This window comes from Trachinotus anak, unplaced genomic scaffold, assembly GCF_046630095.1.
Source record: "Trachinotus anak isolate AG129_WGS33_773 ecotype Australia unplaced genomic scaffold, CSIRO_AGI_Tana_v1 ptg000028l, whole genome shotgun sequence".
Classification (NCBI taxonomy): Eukaryota; Metazoa; Chordata; class Actinopteri; order Carangiformes; family Carangidae; genus Trachinotus; species Trachinotus anak.
The window spans coordinates 9,325,502-9,344,543 of NW_027273879.1; the positions used below are offsets into that span (position 1 = coordinate 9,325,502).

Consider the following 19,042-nt stretch of genomic DNA (forward strand, 5'->3'; position numbering starts at 1 on the left):
CTGTGCAGTGGTCCTATTATCTGGGTCTGTTGTGATAACTCTACCTTGATTACTAGAATATGCTCAAACTTAATCAACAGCTGCATATTTCCTCAGTAAACTGGTGGTTTGTAGCCATACTAAGAGTTTGCGTTGTATTTGTCCACATTTTGAGATACTAGAAATTAAATGATTAGTCAATTAATCAACTATTCTGATTACTGATTGACCATTTAGGGTCATTTTTCAAGTTAAAACGCCAAATATTAGCTGCTTCCAGTGTGACAGTTGTGAGGTTATTCCTCCTTTCTTCGTCTTTTATGAATGAATGAATATTTTTTGGTTTTCAAACTAAACAAACAATATGAAGATGTTACTCTGGGAAATCACGATGGGCTTTTTCCTTAATATTTTTTATTTTTCAGACAAAGCAATACATTAATTAAATAACCGAAAGGGAAACTAACAATTATTTTCATTATCATTTACTCTAAGAGCCCTAAGAGATATCAAATCTATTCCACCCAAATACAGTAGAGGAGAATGTAATTTATTTTATTTCTATTTATTTTAATAATTATATTTGTCTTTCCAGAAATAATGTCCTGGCTACTCTGGATAATCCACAGACCTTGGTTAGGTTCGTTATAATGAAAAAATAGTTCCCATGAAAACAGCTGACAGTGTCTTTTTGATTCAGAGTAACAAGGAAACTTTTCTTTTTACAGTTTAACACATATAGAATTCCATTCATCTCAAGGACCTGCGATCCAAGCATGTTTCATAGTGCTACTGAGACGACTTACTTTTAACATGTACTGTTCTTGTCTGTCTCAGCATCCTTTTTTTTTTTTTTTTTTACCAGTGAACATATTTAAGAGTATGTACAAGCTGTAATGCTGCTTGGATCATTGGGAGTTTTTCTTTTTAAAAAAAATGTATTTCTAATTTCCATCACTGTAGATTTGTGGGTAGGCAAGACACATTTTGTCTATTAAGTGTCCTCTGTGAGATACGACACCTCTGAGAATAAAGGCTGGGACCACTGCATTATACACAGGCTCTCCTATGTATATACTGTGTTGTATTTGCTTTTCTGGTTGCACCAAATGTATAAACAAAAAACCTCACAGAATGTATTTGCACTTTTAGTGCAACATAAAAAGTTTTTTTTCCTGCAAATTGCTTTTAATTTCAAATGAAAGCAGATCCATAAAGGGTAAATAAGACATAAAAAATGTTTTGATTAATGTTTCTCTTTAATTTAGACACAAATCACACTCAAGTAAATCACATTAAATTCCTAGTAGCAAACACTCAGTTGAATATACATTGCTATGCAGTATATCAACCAGGTGCCACAATTAACAGTAGCCCTATGATCCTGAATGTTTTTCCTCCTGTGTGTGTCACTTGTACATTATTCATGATAAGACATGGTATCACAGGGAAAAACCTAAAACATATCCACGAGAAGCTCCACATTGTTTGAGATCAGCATGGCTTACAAACAATTATTCATTTACTACTCATAGCTGGTTGATCGATACTGAATATTTGCAGTAACATTATTTTCAGTAACATTATGACACAAATACATTCTTAGTCAGTTCAATAGATCGGACCGCTGACTGTATAATCAAAGCTATATACAGCATTATATTAATGATCTTCACCTTACATCACTGGGCAGTACACATTTCTAACTCTCTGGCTACAAAGTGTATAAATGTATGTAGAAGCACCTCACTTCTAAAACAACCGACATTTTGGTAACACACACACGGTTTTTAAGTGATTATAGGGTCCTGTTTTCTACCTGTATCTCTTACACTCTGAGAGAGACACCATAGGAATATCAGAGGTCATCAGTCAAAATTAAATATATTTATCATTGCTAAATATTTGGCCCTGTGTTAAAACAGCACAGGGGGCTACATTAGTGGGGGTGTGTTTTTACAGGTACCAGGAAGACAATGAAATATGATGCAGAAAGTCCAGATTGAGTAACAGATAAAAGAGTTTAAAGGTTAATCAGACACCAAACCTTCTAATAATTTTACAACTCTATCACAGTAGCATCTATTTTATATTTTGTCACGACCTCTGACTGTGTTCAGACAGACAGTAGCCCTGTGTGGGGAAAAACTCATTCTCCTCAGTGAGGCCTCTGTGGCTCCAGGAGAGAAGAAAATGCATAGTATCATAAACTGCGGTGAAGTGTTTTGGTGTCTGATAATCTCTCAAGCTCATGAATCTGTTACTCAACACACAGCTGATTCCCAGTGTCCGTGCTGTAGTGCTCGCCATCATCTCCATGACAAATAAGCCAGCTCCATCTGCTGCTGTAGGCTGTGAGATGTGGTTCAGAGTAGTCAGTGGATTTTGAATCTTAAGCTTTTATATTAATCAACTTTAACTATTTGGTTCAAATTTCTATCAGTGTCTGAAAGTGTCTCAGAGAATGACTGTCGGACTGGGTTTGTGTCAGCCTCACTGGTGCTCCCCTCGCACTGAGCCTTCTGCTCCTTGGCCGCGTGCATCTTCAAGTGCTTTTTAAGGGAGGATTGGTCCGTGTAGGTCTTTCCACACTGGCTGCAGAGGAAGACCTTCTCTTTGGTGTGGACCAGCTCGTGTCTCTTCAGGTGGCCCGACCTGCTGAAGCTCTTGCTGCAGTACGAGCAGCTGTACTCCTTCTCCCCCGTGTGAGTCCTCTGGTGCAGTTTAAGGCTGCTGGCCACGGTGAACTTCTTGCCACACTCGTTGCAGCTGTATGGTCTCTCTCCCGTGTGCATCCGCATGTGTATGGTAAGGTGGCCCGCCTGGCTGAAGGTCTTCTTACACAGCTCGCAGCTGTAGGGCCTCTCTCCGGTGTGAATCCTGTAATGTGTTTTGAGGTCACCCAAGCCGTTGAACCTTTTCCCGCACTGAGCGCAGCAGTACGGCTTCTCGCCAGTGTGGATCCTCTCGTGTATGCGCAGGTTTCCTGCATTGCTGAACGTTTTGCCGCACTCCTGGCAACTGTAAGGCCTCTCCCCGGTGTGAGTCCGCAAGTGGACTTTGAGCTGGTTGTGCTCGTTGAAGCGCTTCCCACAGTACGAGCAGGAATACGGTTTCTCTCCAGTGTGTATGCGTTTGTGTATCCTGAGCTGGCTGGGATGGGCGTATGTTTTGCTGCAGATGTTGCAGCTGTATGGTCTTTCTCCTGTGTGGGTACGCTTGTGGGATTTGAGGAGATCAGCGCGGCCAAAGCGTTTCCCGCAGTAGCTGCAGCTGTGGACCTTCTCACTGCTGTGAGTCTTGATGTGGATGTTGAGCGAGGTGGCTCGATTAAATGTCTTGGGACAGGTGGGACAGCGCAAGAAGTTGTCACGGATCTCCAGAAAATCATCTGCAGGAACAGCAGGTGAATCATTTTCCTTGTGTGTCTCTACTTCTGGCTCCAAAACCTGTCCACTCACTCCCTCGGGATCTCCTTGTGACTCAGGGTAATATCTCAACACATGCTTCAACTCCTGCTTAGAGAAACTGTCATTGTCACCATACTGCAAGACCCCATTCTGCTCCTCCTCCTCTGTCTTAATGAACTGTGCACCCTGCATATAGCTGTCAGAAACAATGGTGACTTTAACTTCACTGTCACCATCTCGGCAGTCTTGCTCAGGGCCTGAAGATGGCAGCAGAGATGCATCTTGACTGTCACAACTGACATCCGTGCTCTCATTTTTTACAGGCCTCATTGCCAGATTGAGACAGGGTGAAGGCTGGGAGAGGTCAATAGCACCCTCTTCATCCAAGCCGGGCTCTGTTTTTACAGATACCAAGGTATGTGTGGACATGCATACCTCTGAGGTGTTCACACATGGTTGGTCCACACTATGATTAGTCTGCAGAAACAAGGAGGCGGGGGATATGCTTTCCCTCATCTTGTCTTTGTGCTTCCTCCTGCAGCTCTTCTTGTCACTGCTGCATATGGACATCTTGAACGTGCCCTGTGCGGAGCTGATCGGACGACTGTTCCATTCTGAGGTCGAAAACTTTTCTGTGGCATCTTGTTCATGTGCATCTGTGAAAATTCAAGGCCAAAATAATCAGTTTGACAGTACAGACTGTGACTTTTAAAATGTGAGGAAAATTATCCTCACATTTTACGGTTATTATTCCGGGGCACAGATGTTGTGATTTAGTGTGTACTAGTGCTGCTTCTTAGTTTATTACATTTATTTATAAGGGGTTAGATTATAATAAGTCCTGCAAATACACAGTCATCACCAGACCTATTTCCTACCTCATAAACATTTTCGGGGCTACAACTGAGTGATTATTTTCTTTACTTATTTAATGACTTGTCTATAAAATGTCATAAAATAGTGTAAAATAATGATAATAATTTCTCACAAGGCATGGTGATGTATTCAATTTTTTTTTTAATAAATCTAGCGAGCCATCGCAAATAAACTGCTCCCAGCAGCTCTAAAAACATTTGCTCAGCCCCGTTTTGAATGAAGTGAATGCAGCACTGTTTACGCCTGTTCGCTGTTTGTTCACTGAGGTGCTGCCACCTTTGTTTACGTCTAGATAAACACACATGCACGGACACAGTTTGCTGACTGTGCGGGAAAAGCCTGAGCAAAAGGTGAGTGACTCTCCGGTATTTACCAACTCTCGCTGCCGGGTCCCTGCTCTGGTGTGCAAGCAGCAGCCTCTTCAGGCCCTCGTTTTCAGACTCGATCCTCCGTATCGTGCCCTGGTACTCAGACAGGGTCCGGTCCACCGAGTCCAGGATGTCGCTCACTGTCGCTTTGAAGATCTCATTCAGAGACGACTCCAGGAAGATTTTCAGGTCGTTCGACTTGGCCATGTTAGACCGAGCGGGACCGAGTTGCAGACAACTCAGCACGGTTGTACACGGTTGAAAGTATCTGGGGAAAAAACAAACAAATAAGGTGGGTGTGTGTTTGTGTGGCCCCTCTGCTGCCGTGTGCGGAACAAACAAAGCGGCGACAGGCGCAGGAGAGTGACGACGAAGAGAAGCTACCTGGCAACGCGCAGAGCAGCCCGCAGCGCCCCTGGCGGTGTGGAGCGGGACCAGTTGGGGCCCCGCAGACGTTACTGTGATTCACTTAAAATAAGCACGGTGATGATGGCGTTTTAATAACAAAAAGAAAAACTACAAAACCACAGCATCACTACTAGTTTACCACTAATAATACTACTACTGCCACTACTATAAAATCAACTACTACAGCCATTATCAAGGACGCTCGCATAAGTGCTAGGTAATGCTAATGTTTTAATACCAACGGTTATCTGAATGCTAATTATGCTAATGACATTGTTTACACTTAGTTACATTAATAGTAAAGCTAGTAAAGATGTAAAGATGTGATGACTAACGACGTTACATAATTTTACTAAGTTAAGGCTTCTATAACCAGTTAACATGCTAGTTAGTACTTATAATATAAACAAAATGCTAATAATAATGTGTATGAAAATGCTAGGCTTTGTTGGCTAAATGCTGCTGCTAATGAAACTAATTATGATTTTGTAACTGATGCTAGTCATGTCAGTAATGTAAATGTCAGTAAAGCTAACACCGTTTTTTAATAATAAAATTAATTCCTTTTCCTAAAAAAAATGATTAATAATGACAATAATAATTGTAAAAAATGTTATCTTGTTTAAAAAAAAGCCACAGTCTGTGTTAAACACTCTTCTCTCCACAGTCAGACACCAGGAAGTACACCAACATTACTCTGCACAGCTAATGACATGTCCACATTAAATATGGACACCTGGTTTTACCACATTACTTCTGGTGTCATTTGCAGGAATGAAACTGAGCCACTCCCCTCACCTGACCTATATATATTTGTGCTTGCATACCTTCAGGCAGTGGGCGTGGGTCAAGGCCTCTCAGGTGTCTCTGAGCTCTTGAGTCATCTGCCAATCACAGTGTACCTTTTTCTTCCTCTTTGTTGCCATTCAGCAGCTTTCTCCTTCTTTCCCTCCTCTAAATTCTCACCTTCCTCCCCCCTGCAGCAATAGCTGCAGAGAGGCGAACAGGACGGAGGGTGACGGAAGTCTGATCATGATCTCTCCAAAATGGACAGGAAGCGAGAAGAAGGAGGAGGAGGACTTGGTCCAGACTGTGACTTGTGACTTGCATGCATCTTTATGCGACACCACGGACTGAGAGGCTGCCTGTCTTTAAAAGAGCGGATGTGAGGCTGGTTTGTTGTGCGCAGCAGGTTCAGACAAAATCAACTGAGGGGTATTTGTGTGCTTGTGTGTGAGTGAATGTGTCTGTGAAGGCACTGCTCTTTGACAGCAGTATAAACCCAGTGTAACACAGTGGTGTGTCTTTCCCTCCCACAAGGCTTGAGTTAGAACCTCACACGCCGGCTGATCATATGATGTTGCTTTAAAGAGCCTGGAAGGGGTAAGTCATGCTTCACAGTTGAAAAGATTCCTCTTAATGAGATTTTTTTTTTTGCTCTTTGAGGTTTAGGTTTATGTTTGTGCCCTGTTCAGTGATTGTAATGAATGAAATACTAGGCAGTGTTTATCCTCTATAGACAGATTCTATGACAACATTTCACAACTTTCACTTAGTGGCTGGGTTCCTCTTTTCATTTTGTTCTCTCTATTTTTTTTAAAATTTTTTATATATTTGTACTTCTTCTTTATCGCATTAACCATCCTCTTCAGTCTGACATGCTGTAAAAGTGTCCCATGCGTTGTTGGCAACTTCTCATGGTAATCTCCATTTAGGCTACACTGCATTTTGCCTGAGTAATTTTATATTTGCCTGAAAGTATCTTGATTTATTCTTGTTCTCTCTTGTGAAGCTGAAAAATGTTTCTGTCTGGAGATCTCCACAGTCATTGGAGCATTTCAGCTACAGTTTTTAGTATAAACAATGCTGCCAGAGATACCATCACAGACAGAAGATTAACTGTGTTATCATGTGATATGCTCAATATTTTGTCAAAGAGCTGTTTACTGATTATAATCAGTACTGTATAACGTTAAAATGCCCCAAATTATTTTTGAAATTGTGTCTTTTAAACCAGAAACATCAAGACAGACAATTTTGCATTTACAGTGTGCAGTTTGTAAAGTTTCTGTATCCACATTTGTTTCCAACACAGTGTGATTTGTTTTCAGATGATTCTCGTTGCTAATCTTTGTAGCACTTGTTGCACCCTGACAGGAACTGAGAAGTGAGCACCCACACAGGAAATGTGGTCAAAGTCTGTCCCGGATGTTGGTTACATGACGTGAATAGAAGATTGAAGACAGACAGCTAGATATAGAAAAAAACTGTGACAGAGAGAGGGAGGGATGGATGAATCTGAGATCAAACCAAAGATTAAATTAGGCAAAAAAGAATAAGATATGATGGTGTTTTAACTGTCGACTTGCTGGCCTTGGTGTTGTTGGAAGAGATGCCCTTGGTTTGTGTTGACAACACGCAGCGACTGCAAGTTTAGAGTTCAACACGGCTTCATCCATCAGCCAGGGTCCCCCATGCAGTACCATGATAAAATGATAAACACAAGGCGTAGACAGTTAAACTGCTCACCAGAGACAACCCCGTAACCCCACCCTCTGCCTCCCCTCTTAATCCCCACACATACACCTCTGTCTCTCTGCCTCTTTTTCACTCTGTCTCTCTTGCTCACTCGCTGTGCTGTGCTGATTTTTTACATCTGTGGTCAGGAAGTGCAAACAGGCTTTTGTGACATTTCGCTTGAAGTCTGTTGCACTGCACCTCTGCAGAAGAAGTTTAACAAATTTGTGAAAGTGATCAGGATGGGCTAAAAAACCTTACAACTGGACTATGTGGTGAGTTTGTGGAGCGTTTTTGTCAGTGATGTTTGTAATCTAAAATGCTGTCCTCTGTAGCTTTAAATCTACGCTTTCTCACGGATGAATAGAAAAATACAGAGAAAACAAACCATATTTGAATCATCGCTATCACTCTACTGCCAAATATAGTAGAGTGTTATGAATGGCTTCTTTTGTCCATCAGCTATCAGATGTTCCTCCTGGAGGTTCCCTAAACCTTTTAACGTGCCATTTAATAGTTCATGAAGAATCAGTTTAACTGAACAGTTGTGTTTTTGTGAGGTAACATTAGTGTTTTCAAGCCACATGAGTCTGACCCAGAATTTGAGAGAATTTTTCATGTGCTGTTTAAGATGGGGGTGTGGTTCGATATTTCTGAACATTAATGTGTTCTCTCTTTTGTTACAGATCTGTGGATGTCGGCACTTGAGGTTGTGACATGACTTGGGATTTCAGATTTATACAACCTTACAAAATGAACCCCCAAGTGTATTTCATATAGCAGTGGAGGACATTTTGTAGCAAGGCGACATTTAAAGCTGCATTGTCTTTCACCAAAACCCACAAAAACCTCAAAAAAAAAAAACAACAACAAAAAAAAACGGAACCAACTGAGAGAGACGCTAATGGAGGAGGAAATCTTGTGCTCCCCTCTGGCAGATAGTGCAGATTCAGTCATTCAGCAGCCTCAACAAGACCCATGGACCTCTATAGAGCACCAGTACATCAATGGAGAACAGGAGGCCATTGTTTGGGGCGAGACAGAGGTGCAGATAAACCAGGAACAGGGGACGGATCAACTCAATCTTACCCCGAAGGCAGGACTTGAAACCCCTGAGGAGGCAGAACAGTGGGAGCAGATATTATGGTCAGTACGCCCCATGACCTGCACCAGTCCTCGGCTTTCTTTTGCAACAGTACAGTGGGACATGCCCGATCCCTTTACAGAGATGCCTTCACTCGTAACTGACAGGAGCTTGGCCAATGAGCTAAACTATGGTGGTGTGACGAGACTAGACACCACTTCCCTGTCACTTCACCAATCTGAAGATGATAATGCTGAGCCTCCCATACCGGGGGAGAGAGAGGAAGAAGATGGGTTTGATTCACAGCTTCTGAACTCAAATATAGAGTGGACAGGAAACAGTTCTGAGGTAGGTATTTTATGAATAGAGACAACTTAAAGAGATATAATCCTGTCATAGATAGTCTTTTACACCTTTAGATGCAGTTTCCTGTGTCATTAACCCTTCCCTCACCTACTCGGTCTTTATGACCTTAGATACACATGTTTGGGTTACTGTTGGGTTGAGCACAAGTGGGAGAAATAGAGCAGTCGTCATGTTAGTCAGATGAGCCTAAGATTGTAACTACCTACTCATGTACCCACTGGCGATCACAAGTTTTTCTCACACATCTCATGCTCATGATCGATGGCCTGTGTTGCAATTTCCAGCCATGTGATGCTGCAGATGTACACGAGCCAGTGACACAGGAAAAGGAAGATTCATCACACGAGCTGACAGACAGTAATAAAGGTGCGTATTACTTTAAAAAATGCCTTTTTATTTGTTGTTCAGTTTGAGAATACACACTCATGATTCTTGTTTATTGTAGTAATTCTAGTAATTCTAGTGGCTCGATTATTTTGCTTAAAATAAGCGGAGCTTTTACTTCAAAATCGTGATGTTCATCTGTCTCTGCAAAACCTCCCAGATATCCCACTGAGGACAGACTCGGGAGAAGAGGAGGGACACTCATTAACCTCAGATCTTGATATTAAAACTGTGGACTTAATCGATTCTCTTGAGAAGATTGAAGGCTCAGAGGATGAGGCGGACAGTCTTGTGGATATAAAACTAGAAGAGGAACAGGAGGAGCCCGTTGTTCTGCTGACTGGACAGGGAGACTCAGAAGAGCAGCAAACTTTAGGAAATGATCTAGAGGTTGAAGAAGAGAATGAAGAGGGAGGCGAAGAAGAAGAGGAAGAGGAGCAGAGTGTGACAAACGTGCCTTGTTCCGGAGAAAGCGAAGAGGCAAAAACTGTCAGTTGTCAGTTGAGTTATGTGTGAGTATCATGAAAAGGGGAACAGGAAGTGTGCACTAAAAGTAAATGCTTTCATTATGTTAATCATGTCACAGTATTGTGTGCTAATATAAGACTGACTACATTGCATGTTTCTTCCTCACTTTGTAGGGAGGTTTCTGCAGAGCCACTACAGCCTGACGATACTGGACTAACCAGAAACCCAGATAAGCTAATTGATCTGCAACAGTCAGAGCTTTTGGAGGAAGGCCAGCACCCGGGAACTGAAGAGGATATAGAGCTACTGGAACGGTTACATGAAGATCCCACAGGTCAGATTGAAGAGCCAGAAATGTGTAAAGATGTAGATCGTATCGTGGACCCTGAACATTCAGAGGCTGCGGGTGACGCCGAAGAAGCATCGATACAGGAGGCAGAAATTGCAGAGAAGATAGACAGCTCACAAGACGTACTAGAGCTGACTGAAAAACTGGAGGAGATAAGTTGTTTAGAGCAACAAGATTGTGACCAGACAACTTTGCAGGAGAGAGAGGCGTCACCACAACCTGAACACCCTGAGTCCGATGAGCAGGAAATGTCCGAGCAGATCCAGACAGAGGTGTCACATCAGACAGAGGAGCAACACTCAGAGGACTCTGAGCACTTAGGACAGCCTCAACATCTGGAACAGTCACAACAGATGGAACTGACAGAACAGCCGGCCCAACCTGAAAATGCAGAGCAGACAGAGGAGTCTACTCAGTCAGAGCAGACAGTCTGTGTTGAAGCTGAAGACCTAGAAGTTGCAGAGCAGCAAGAGCAGGCTGAGGCGACAGAGGAGACTGAGGTAATAGAGGAGACTGAGGCGACAGAGGAGACTGAGGTAATAGAGGAGACTGAGGCAACAGAGGAGACTGAGGTAATAGAGGAGACTGAGGTAACAGAGGAGACTGAGGCGACAGAGGAGACTGAGGTAATAGAAGAGACTGAGGTGACAGAGGAGACTGAGGCGGCAGAGCAGAATGAGCAGTCACTGCCAGCGCTGTCCGAGCAGCTTGTGCAACCAGAGAATTCAGATGAGTCAGAAACAACAGAGCAGCTGTCTCCTGAGGCTGAAGTCACACAGGAGCCAGCAGAGGCTGAGTTAAATCAGGTGGGCACGCAGGCAGAGACATTACATCAGGCTGAGGAAGTAGGGGGTTCTGAGGATGGGGATGTACAAACAGTGGTGGCAAATGGAGAACAACTCAAGCCCTCTGAGACAGCCGTGCCTCATATGAATCATATGAATGGAAGTGAGGACAGAGAGATGGCCCGCTGCCTCGCTGAACGGCTGCATAAGCTGGACGGGATCCAACGTGTAGATGTGGTGAAGCACTTGGATAAAGAGTAAGCACATGTTTTATATTTCTTAAATCTGTCTTTTTTGTTTTTTTTTAATGAGCATTGTTGTTGCTGTGGGGAGTTCGCAGATGGAGTAAATGTCAAGCACTGCATTGCAGTCATAGAGCTGGCTATAAATATTGTATAATAATATAACATCAGTGAATGAATGACAACCAGTGGTGGACAGTAACGGAGTAAATTTACTTGAGTACTGTACTTAAGTACATATCCAGAGGATTTGTACTTTACTTGAGTATTACATTTCTTTGGTACTTATTACTCTTACTTGAATACATTTCCAAGACAAATATTTTTACTTTTACTCGAGTAAATTTCTAGGAAGGCTGAAAAGTACTCGTTACTTTCAGGTCTGCTCTTTTTGGAAATTTTTTTTTTTATTCTAAAATACTATTGGACACAAGCTGTGTTTGTCAAAGAATGAAACCTATCACAGTGCACGCTCTCCACTGGGATCTACGTAAAAGCGGATAATAGAGACAAGAGACAAGACAAGACAGACATGGGGAGACAGACATTGGGAGACAGGCACGGAGACAGACAAGACAGACATGGGGAGACAAGACAGACATGGGGTGACGGACATTGGGAGACAGGCACGGAGACAGACAAGACAGACATGGGGAGACAGAGTTTGTTGTGCTCCTATATTGTACTGGTACATGTCCTTCCTGGAAAGTCAAGTGACTTCAACATTGAGTTATTGAAAGCAGAGATGTAATTTTTTGTAAAGCAGTGGTTCTCAACCAGTGGTCTGGGGACAACATTGGTCTTTGAGGGGGTTCCAGTTCCCAACTTAGCTAAATGATAGAGAGTTAGTTGGACGGTGCAGGTTCATTTGGTTACAATTTTAATGATTGTTAATAAACACTGCATCTGCAACATCTGCTGTCCTCTTACGATCCCATTCATTTTATTTGTTTTTATAGGTGTTTCTGCAGGCTTTATATAACTTTGTGGTTCTAAAAGCAAGCACATCAGTGCAGGTGGTTTCAAAGAGTTAATTCTCAGAAACAAGAGTTAAAAGGTCCTTAAATTCATTTAGAAAAAATTATAGTAATTCATTGATGTGAAAAATAAGAAGTTTACTCTTACTCTTACTCTTACTTTTACTTAAAGTAAATTTAAAAGCATGTACTTTTGGATACTTAAGTACCTTTAAAAGCAAGTACTTTTTTACTCTTACTTGAGTAACATTTAGACTGAGCTACTTTTACTTGTAACGGAGTAAATTTTGACCGGTAGTATTTGTACTCTTACTCAAGTACTGGGGTCGAGTACTCTGTCCATCTCTGATGACAACTATGCCCAGCAGCCATGAGCTTACAAGACAGACAGAAGCAGAACCACTGGAAAACATTTACTACACTGCATACTGCTGCAGAAATCTTTCCTGCTTTTCCAGACTTTTAAAACAAACACAAAAAGATTAAACAACATATGTTATTTTTGATCATCTATACAGCAGAATACTCCAGGGTTTTGTTTAGCCATTTCATGGAAAATTAACTGTCTGAAATCATCATAATTTTTACAGTACATTTATACTGTACAAAAGAAAATTGGACTCACTTTCCTTTTCTCCCAAATTAGAGTATACAATCTGTTAACTACTTAAGATCAAAGGCCTCTACATAAATGAGATGTAACATATGAGTCAGGGCCAAACTTTGAATGTCCTAAGATATTTTCTTTTTCTTGAAATGTCAGTCAAACCTGAATTTTAATAATGTTAACAAAACAACACGGTTGATTTATGTAGAGATACAGCACAGCCACCTCCTCAATGACTGAATGAAGCTCTTTCCCCTGAAGAACTGTGTGATTTCTTCCACATAAACACCTTCACATTCTTCACACCGTCCTCTGCCATATAACATTAAAGGGGCACTCGACAGATTTTACGCATTAATGGTATGTTCAGCCTGTGAAAGCAGTGTAATGACCTTTGTGGTTTTGGAAGCACTTCCTAAAATCTGATAAAATAACCCCAGTGATGCCATCAGGTTACCTTGCCTACAAATGTATAACAGGAAGTCTGTGGTACACACTGGGGGGCATTAAGGTTTAAAGACCTGTGCATTTCCCAGACATGGAGAATCTAGATGCTATTGAACTGCATTATGGGCAGTGTAGTATCCAGTATTTATATTTACTAAGCACTAAAAGGGCAGGACCACAGGGATTTGGTTAAGGTTACATAATAGTGTGATACAACTTAAAATAGTCCCTTCATAATCTTAAAGGTCACGTTTATGGTTAAATGCTGCAATTTTCTGGACTTTTTTGACAGCTTGAGGTGAGGGAAAAGATCACTGACTTCCAGTATGTGCTTGGGCATCACACTCAAGAAGTCACATGATTTCTTTTGTCTGAACCACATTGTCCTGTTTTGTTTCAAGTTTATCTTAAAAACTCACTTTAAGCTGTATTGTCTCATTATCAAAACAAGATATTGAGTTCAAAAATATTATGATACTTGACTTTTTTTGTATAGTGGCCCTAAAAAACTTCTTCAGGTTAATATAAAATTGATTTAATACAGATTGTATGTTATCTTTTCTCTGTTTAGTAATGACTTCAGTCGTGCTGTTGGAGAGGAGTACCTCAGATTTTTTGACTTCACTGGGCAAACTCTGGATCGTGCCCTGAGGTGAGAATTACAGAGCTTGGGTGGCATGCAATGACAAACCCATAAAACATCTTCGGATCTTTTGATTTCCTTTCGGTTTCTCTTTCTCAGATCGTTCCTGAAAGAAGTGGTGCTGATAGGAGAGAGCCAGGAGAGGGAACGTGTGCTGCAGCATTTCGCCTGCCGCTTCCATCAGTGCAACCCCGACTCCTTCTCCACTTCCGGTGAGTCTCAGTCGCTGTTTCCTTTATATTTTTGCTGTTTACTTGATGCTCATGCTCAGAGATACAGCAGTGAGCATTCTCATGTGACAGATGCATGTGTCATTATTGATATCCTCAGGGGCTGCGTTTGCTCTGACGTGTGCTTTGATGCTTCTCAACACTGACTTGCATGGACAGGTGGGACACATTTATGACTGTAAAAGAAGTGATTGATGACATTGTAAATTTCATTCTGGCATGGCACTGTATTACCAGCTGATCTCTGTTTTTTGTGTGTTTACAGCATGTGGGAAAATCCATGTCCTCCTCTAAGTTTGTGTCCAACCTGGAAGGGATGAATGATGGCGAAAACTTCACTAAGGACCTCCTGAAAGTAAGGCCTTATTGAAGCTTTCAGAAAGCACACTTTATCAAAGCAAGGTCAAGTCCATGTTGAGGAAAAGATTATTTGAATTTTTCTTCTCCCTCTCCATTTTAGAGTGTTTACAATTCCATCAAGAGTGAGCCGCTGGAGTGGGCTGTGTAAGTGGAAAGAAAGTTATTCGTCTTCCTATTTTCTTTCAATGAATCTTCCCTTGTCATATCCCTCACTTGTTTCATCTCACACTTCATATTCTTCCATTTTGTTTTGAAGTGATGAAGACGAGTTGAAAAGCTCTGTGTCGCCAGAGGACGACTCAGGAGACAGTGCAACGCTGCGCTCGAAAGCCAACCCCTTCCAGGATGTTCCTCATGACAAAAAGGCCTCGGTGGTCAAAGAGGGATTCCTCCAGAGAAAGCTCCATGCAGACATTGATGGCAAACGCAGTGAGTCTCCCTTATTGTGCCTTTGAGGATATATTTAAAGGTAACATCTGTTATTTTGTAAAGGTGACATTAAAGAAACAGACCAACAATAGATCCAATGTCAGATGAGGACTGCTGTGTGTGGTTGAACATTTTAAGTACATGATACAACATCAATTGGTGAACTGAGAATTTATGATGTTTGCCTTTGCTACAGTGCCTGTAATGGAGGATACACTCAGAATATATCTATTTTGTATCATACTACAGACAGTTATGGTTTAATCCAAACTTTTATTTTGAAGAGAACACGTCTAGTCAGTGATCCTCTGACCTCTTACTTTTTTGGCCTTGTGGTAGCGAAATTTTATTTCAATGTGAGATTTATTGTTTTTTACACTCTTCTTTTTTACTTCTTTATTTCACAACATTATTATTCATTAAAGTGTTTCTTTATTTTTCCCTTATTAGTTTTAATAATTTACCATTTCATGTTTTAAATGGATAGTGAGCAAGCTGCATCATCCTGCTTTTGTCAGTTAAAGAGATCACTCTAAAGTAATAAAATGTCTTGTCCTACTGTATCCAGTAAGAGGCATCAGCTCTTCATTAATGTAACAGTTGACGAACCTGCATTTGGATCATTTCTTAGTTGAGTTGTAATGACTGAGTGTCTTTTATTGTGCGGGGCCTTGACATCAGTGCAGTCAGTGTTTAATCTTCACATGTCTGCTGAATGTTTTTATGTTGCAGCTCCGTGGGGGAAAAGAGGCTGGAAGACTTTCTATGGGGTGTTGAAGGGAATGGTCCTTTACTTACAGAAGGTCAGTGCCTCAGCTCCAGGTTTTCTTTTGTGAAAATAACTTTGTATTGTCTGTGATTGTAAATACATTTCTGTAACTTCCCCTCTTTGCATGTGTGCATGTTTGTTTGTGTGTTTGTGTGTGGGTGTCAGGATGATTACAGGAGGGACCAGCCGACTAACGAGGAGGTGGTGAGTGTGCACCACTCTCTGGCCGAGCAGGCAGCTGATTACACCAAGAAGCCACATGTCTTCCGTTTGCAGACAGCTGATTGGAGGGTTTTCCTCTTTCAGGCATCGTAAGTCACAGAACAGCTAGAATCTATATGTGTGTGTGTGTGTGTGTGTGTGTGTGTGTGTGTGTGTTCGTGTCTGTGCAGTGTCACAGCTGTTGTTTGTTTTGTTGTTTTGTACTCAGATCCAAAGTGGAGATGAACTCGTGGATCAGCCGCATCAACCTGGTTTCTGCTCTTCACTCCTCGCCTCCGTTCCCTGCTGCTGTCGGCTCCCAGAGGAAGTTCTTCAGGCCGATTCTCCCCGCCTCACAGTCTGCTCACACCCTGGTACACACTCCTATTTCCCTTTCTTGGTGGCTTTGATATCCTTATAATTACAAGTTATTTTACATATTTCTTTCACTGAATTGCAAGTGTATTAAATGTGTTACACTGCATGTTATTCAGCTGAAACTGTCACAGGTTAATCTGTTTTAGCACTCCTTGCTCTTTTGTCCACCTCAGAGATATCAGACACTTTTTTAAAATTCATCCCAAGCTACCCCTAATATGTACAACTCGAAAAATACTTGTTATTCATGGTATACAAACTCTTTCTGAACCTGTTATGACAAGTCAAGAAATACCACAAAGTATTACCATGATATACAGCTGTTTACATTGATTTCCTAAAAGTTTCCATTTGCCTTTTCTTAATAATATCGGGGGACAACTAATGCTTTTTACATAGCAATATCAACATAAAGTTTGCTAATATTAGCCTCCAGAAGCTACTGGTGAATAAGGCTGTAACAGCAAAGTGAATTGAGCAAACCAGTCTTTATTTGCTCATGACCTCAACTTTTCATTTGTAAGAGAAAGAATGAGTTATGTCTTCATTTTAAACAGCTAATACAGCACAGACATGTATTTTCCATACTTACACATCTGTACTGTCCACTTTCCTGGAACACTTCACCTCAGGAGTATGACAGGCGAAGTTAATTTATTTATTTATTCAGCAGGTACAGTACAGATAAAAAGTGTTTGATACGATGCAACAGATGTAATCTATGTACGGTGTCCAGCTGAAGCAAATTTGCAGACTTAATTCCAGATCACACTTGACGTCCATTTGTTCTGTACGTTCCTCTGCAGGATTTGCATCAAGTGTATTTGCATGAAACCTTAGATCTGTTCCTCTGTGCTACTTCCTGTGCAGGAACGTCAGCTGCAGTCTCATGCAGGAATGCTGGAGTCATTCAAGGCAGACCTGTCATACCTGCAGCAGAACCCGCCAGAGGGCAGAAAAGCCAAAGCCAAGGACCTGGAGGAGCATCGCGTCAGAGCAGAGTACCTGCAGCACGAGGTAGAGGAGGTGTTGTGGTGTGTTGAGAGAGAATGTGCGTATACGAGTGTAAAAAAGACCCACAAGTGACCCTGCTTCTCTTGCTCGAACCCTGCAGATGTGTCGCTATGAGATCTACATCCAGGTGCTGGAGGGCTGGAAGAGTGTGGAGAAGGAAGGCAACGACGTGCTGAGCACTACACACCTGAACCTGTTTGATAAAGCCATGTGGGCAGATGCTGTGGGGGAGGAAGAAGAGGATGATGGCGGGCTGAAAAAGTCCCACTCCAGCCCTTCTCTGGAGCTGGAGCTGGCTCCTCCGACAGTGATCAAAGTCAGACGCAATATCTCTGAAAGAAGGACTTATCGCAGGACTATAATCCCTCGATGGAATAAAGAGGCCTGAAAGGTGTCTCACTCAGAGATAATATGAGGGGTTATGGCCCTCTGAAGATGCAGATTTGCGTTTCTTCTGTGAGTTGACAGGACTTCAGATTTTTAGTTTGTGGACGCACTGAGCTAACACAGGGAAACACCAAAGTTTTATATGAAATCTGTCCCAGCAAGTTGTTCTGTTTTATAGTTTTTCTGCATTTTTACCTTGTGCACTTTTTCAAAAACTAAACCTCAGGGAATCCCTAACACTCAGACCCTCTCAGGATAGTGGGGAGAACCTGATTCTTTTGTTGAGTTACTCAAAGTGTCTGGCCCTAATTTATTTAGTTCTTTTTAAAATAGTTTTGGTCTGTTTAAATCCTCACAATAGTACTAAATTGGTGTCATTTGCGACATTGTACACTGGGCAAATTTTTTTTAAATGCAAACCACAAGAGGGTGCTGTAGTACAGGACATGTCCAAGTGAAGATAGGGGGATAAGATGTGCTGTCAGGTAGTTAAAAACTTGTTTTAAGGAATCCTAATTGCACTTTTGTTGTTTTTGATATTGCGCATAAATTGTCAATTTGTTGACAGTGATCCCGCTGTTACATATGAAGGGTTTGTCTCCAAAATGCTGTATTATTTTCTCTTTTGGGGAAAAATAAAATGTTACTCCTGAAAATCATTCAGTGTTGGTGAGTCTGGTGATGGATTTTAATACTTCTGTCTTAAGTGCCTGTAATTCAGTTGTCTTTAAATTTAGAACAAATACTCATCATTCAAGCACTTACTCCAGTGTTACAGACCTCGTGAGCAGTAATGTCAGATACTATGTCGGTGTATTTTATTCACTTATCTTTTTTTTTTGTTTGTTCTTTACTTTCTAAGATCAAATCTTTTTGGTTGCATTTTTCACAGAAATTTAAAATCTGCTTTACTGTTAGCATAACATCTGAACCCAGTGAAATGGTTACTGTGAATGTGTGTGTTTGATTCCCCCCCCCCCCCGGCTCAAATTAAATAACTCTGTTATAGTGTGCAGCCGTTTATCTTTTAGTTTCATGAAAAAACACATGACAAAGAGGATGGTAAATTTAGACACCACACTGTTACATCATGATGACATCATTATATGTATAATTCTTGATAGGACCCACTAAATAATCAAGATAAAATACATTAACAGTGCCCAAAGGAATCACAAAACAGTCAATAACCAAAAAATGTCTGAATTACTTTTGAATTATGTGTTGTAAATCAAAATGTTATGGAAATAGCAATATGGCTAAATGCAATATCCAAATTGCAGGAGCTGCAAATTTTTGATGAAGGTACAATGTGTCACAACATACCATTATAAATGAAGCATTGTGGTGCTACAGAAGTTCCT

At 41.3% G+C, this 19,042-nt stretch overlaps 2 protein-coding genes across 9 annotated transcripts; one reads left to right on the top strand and one right to left on the bottom strand.

Moving 5' to 3' along the window:
• Positions 1–1,219: 1,219 nt before the first annotated feature.
• Positions 1,220–5,987, bottom strand: LOC139611264 (zinc finger protein 583). 2 transcript variants are annotated; one of them, XM_071465771.1, is made up of 3 exons: positions 5,869–5,987; positions 4,639–4,901; positions 1,220–4,045 (listed from the first exon to the last, which is right to left on the bottom strand). In XM_071465771.1, the coding sequence occupies exons 2-3, from the start codon at positions 4,838–4,840 to the stop codon at positions 2,385–2,387; spliced, it is 1,863 nt and encodes a 620-aa protein (XP_071321872.1). In that variant the 5' UTR covers positions 4,841–4,901; positions 5,869–5,987; the 3' UTR covers positions 1,220–2,384. The 2 variants fall into 2 exon arrangements, with proteins under 2 accessions (XP_071321872.1, XP_071321873.1); XM_071465772.1 differs by lacking the exon at positions 5,869–5,987 and having other exon boundaries at positions 4,639–5,011.
• On the top strand, positions 4,909–18,337 carry LOC139611262 (PH and SEC7 domain-containing protein 3). Of its 7 annotated transcripts, none has more exons than XM_071465765.1 (19): positions 4,909–5,258; positions 5,814–5,902; positions 6,025–6,206; positions 6,362–6,424; positions 8,245–8,990; positions 9,293–9,374; positions 9,553–9,904; positions 10,034–11,251; positions 13,839–13,919; positions 14,010–14,122; positions 14,241–14,299; positions 14,406–14,495; positions 14,601–14,644; positions 14,757–14,929; positions 15,662–15,732; positions 15,864–16,009; positions 16,129–16,273; positions 17,148–17,294; positions 17,392–18,337. In XM_071465765.1, exons 5-19 carry the CDS (start codon positions 8,463–8,465, stop codon positions 17,677–17,679), a joined length of 3,537 nt encoding a protein of 1,178 aa, XP_071321866.1. In that variant the 5' UTR covers positions 4,909–5,258; positions 5,814–5,902; positions 6,025–6,206; positions 6,362–6,424; positions 8,245–8,462; the 3' UTR covers positions 17,680–18,337. The 7 variants fall into 7 exon arrangements, with proteins under 7 accessions (XP_071321866.1, XP_071321865.1, XP_071321864.1 ...); XM_071465764.1 differs by lacking the exon at positions 5,814–5,902 and adding an exon at positions 7,708–7,833; XM_071465763.1 differs by lacking the exon at positions 5,814–5,902.
• Positions 18,338–19,042: the final 705 nt, after the last annotated feature.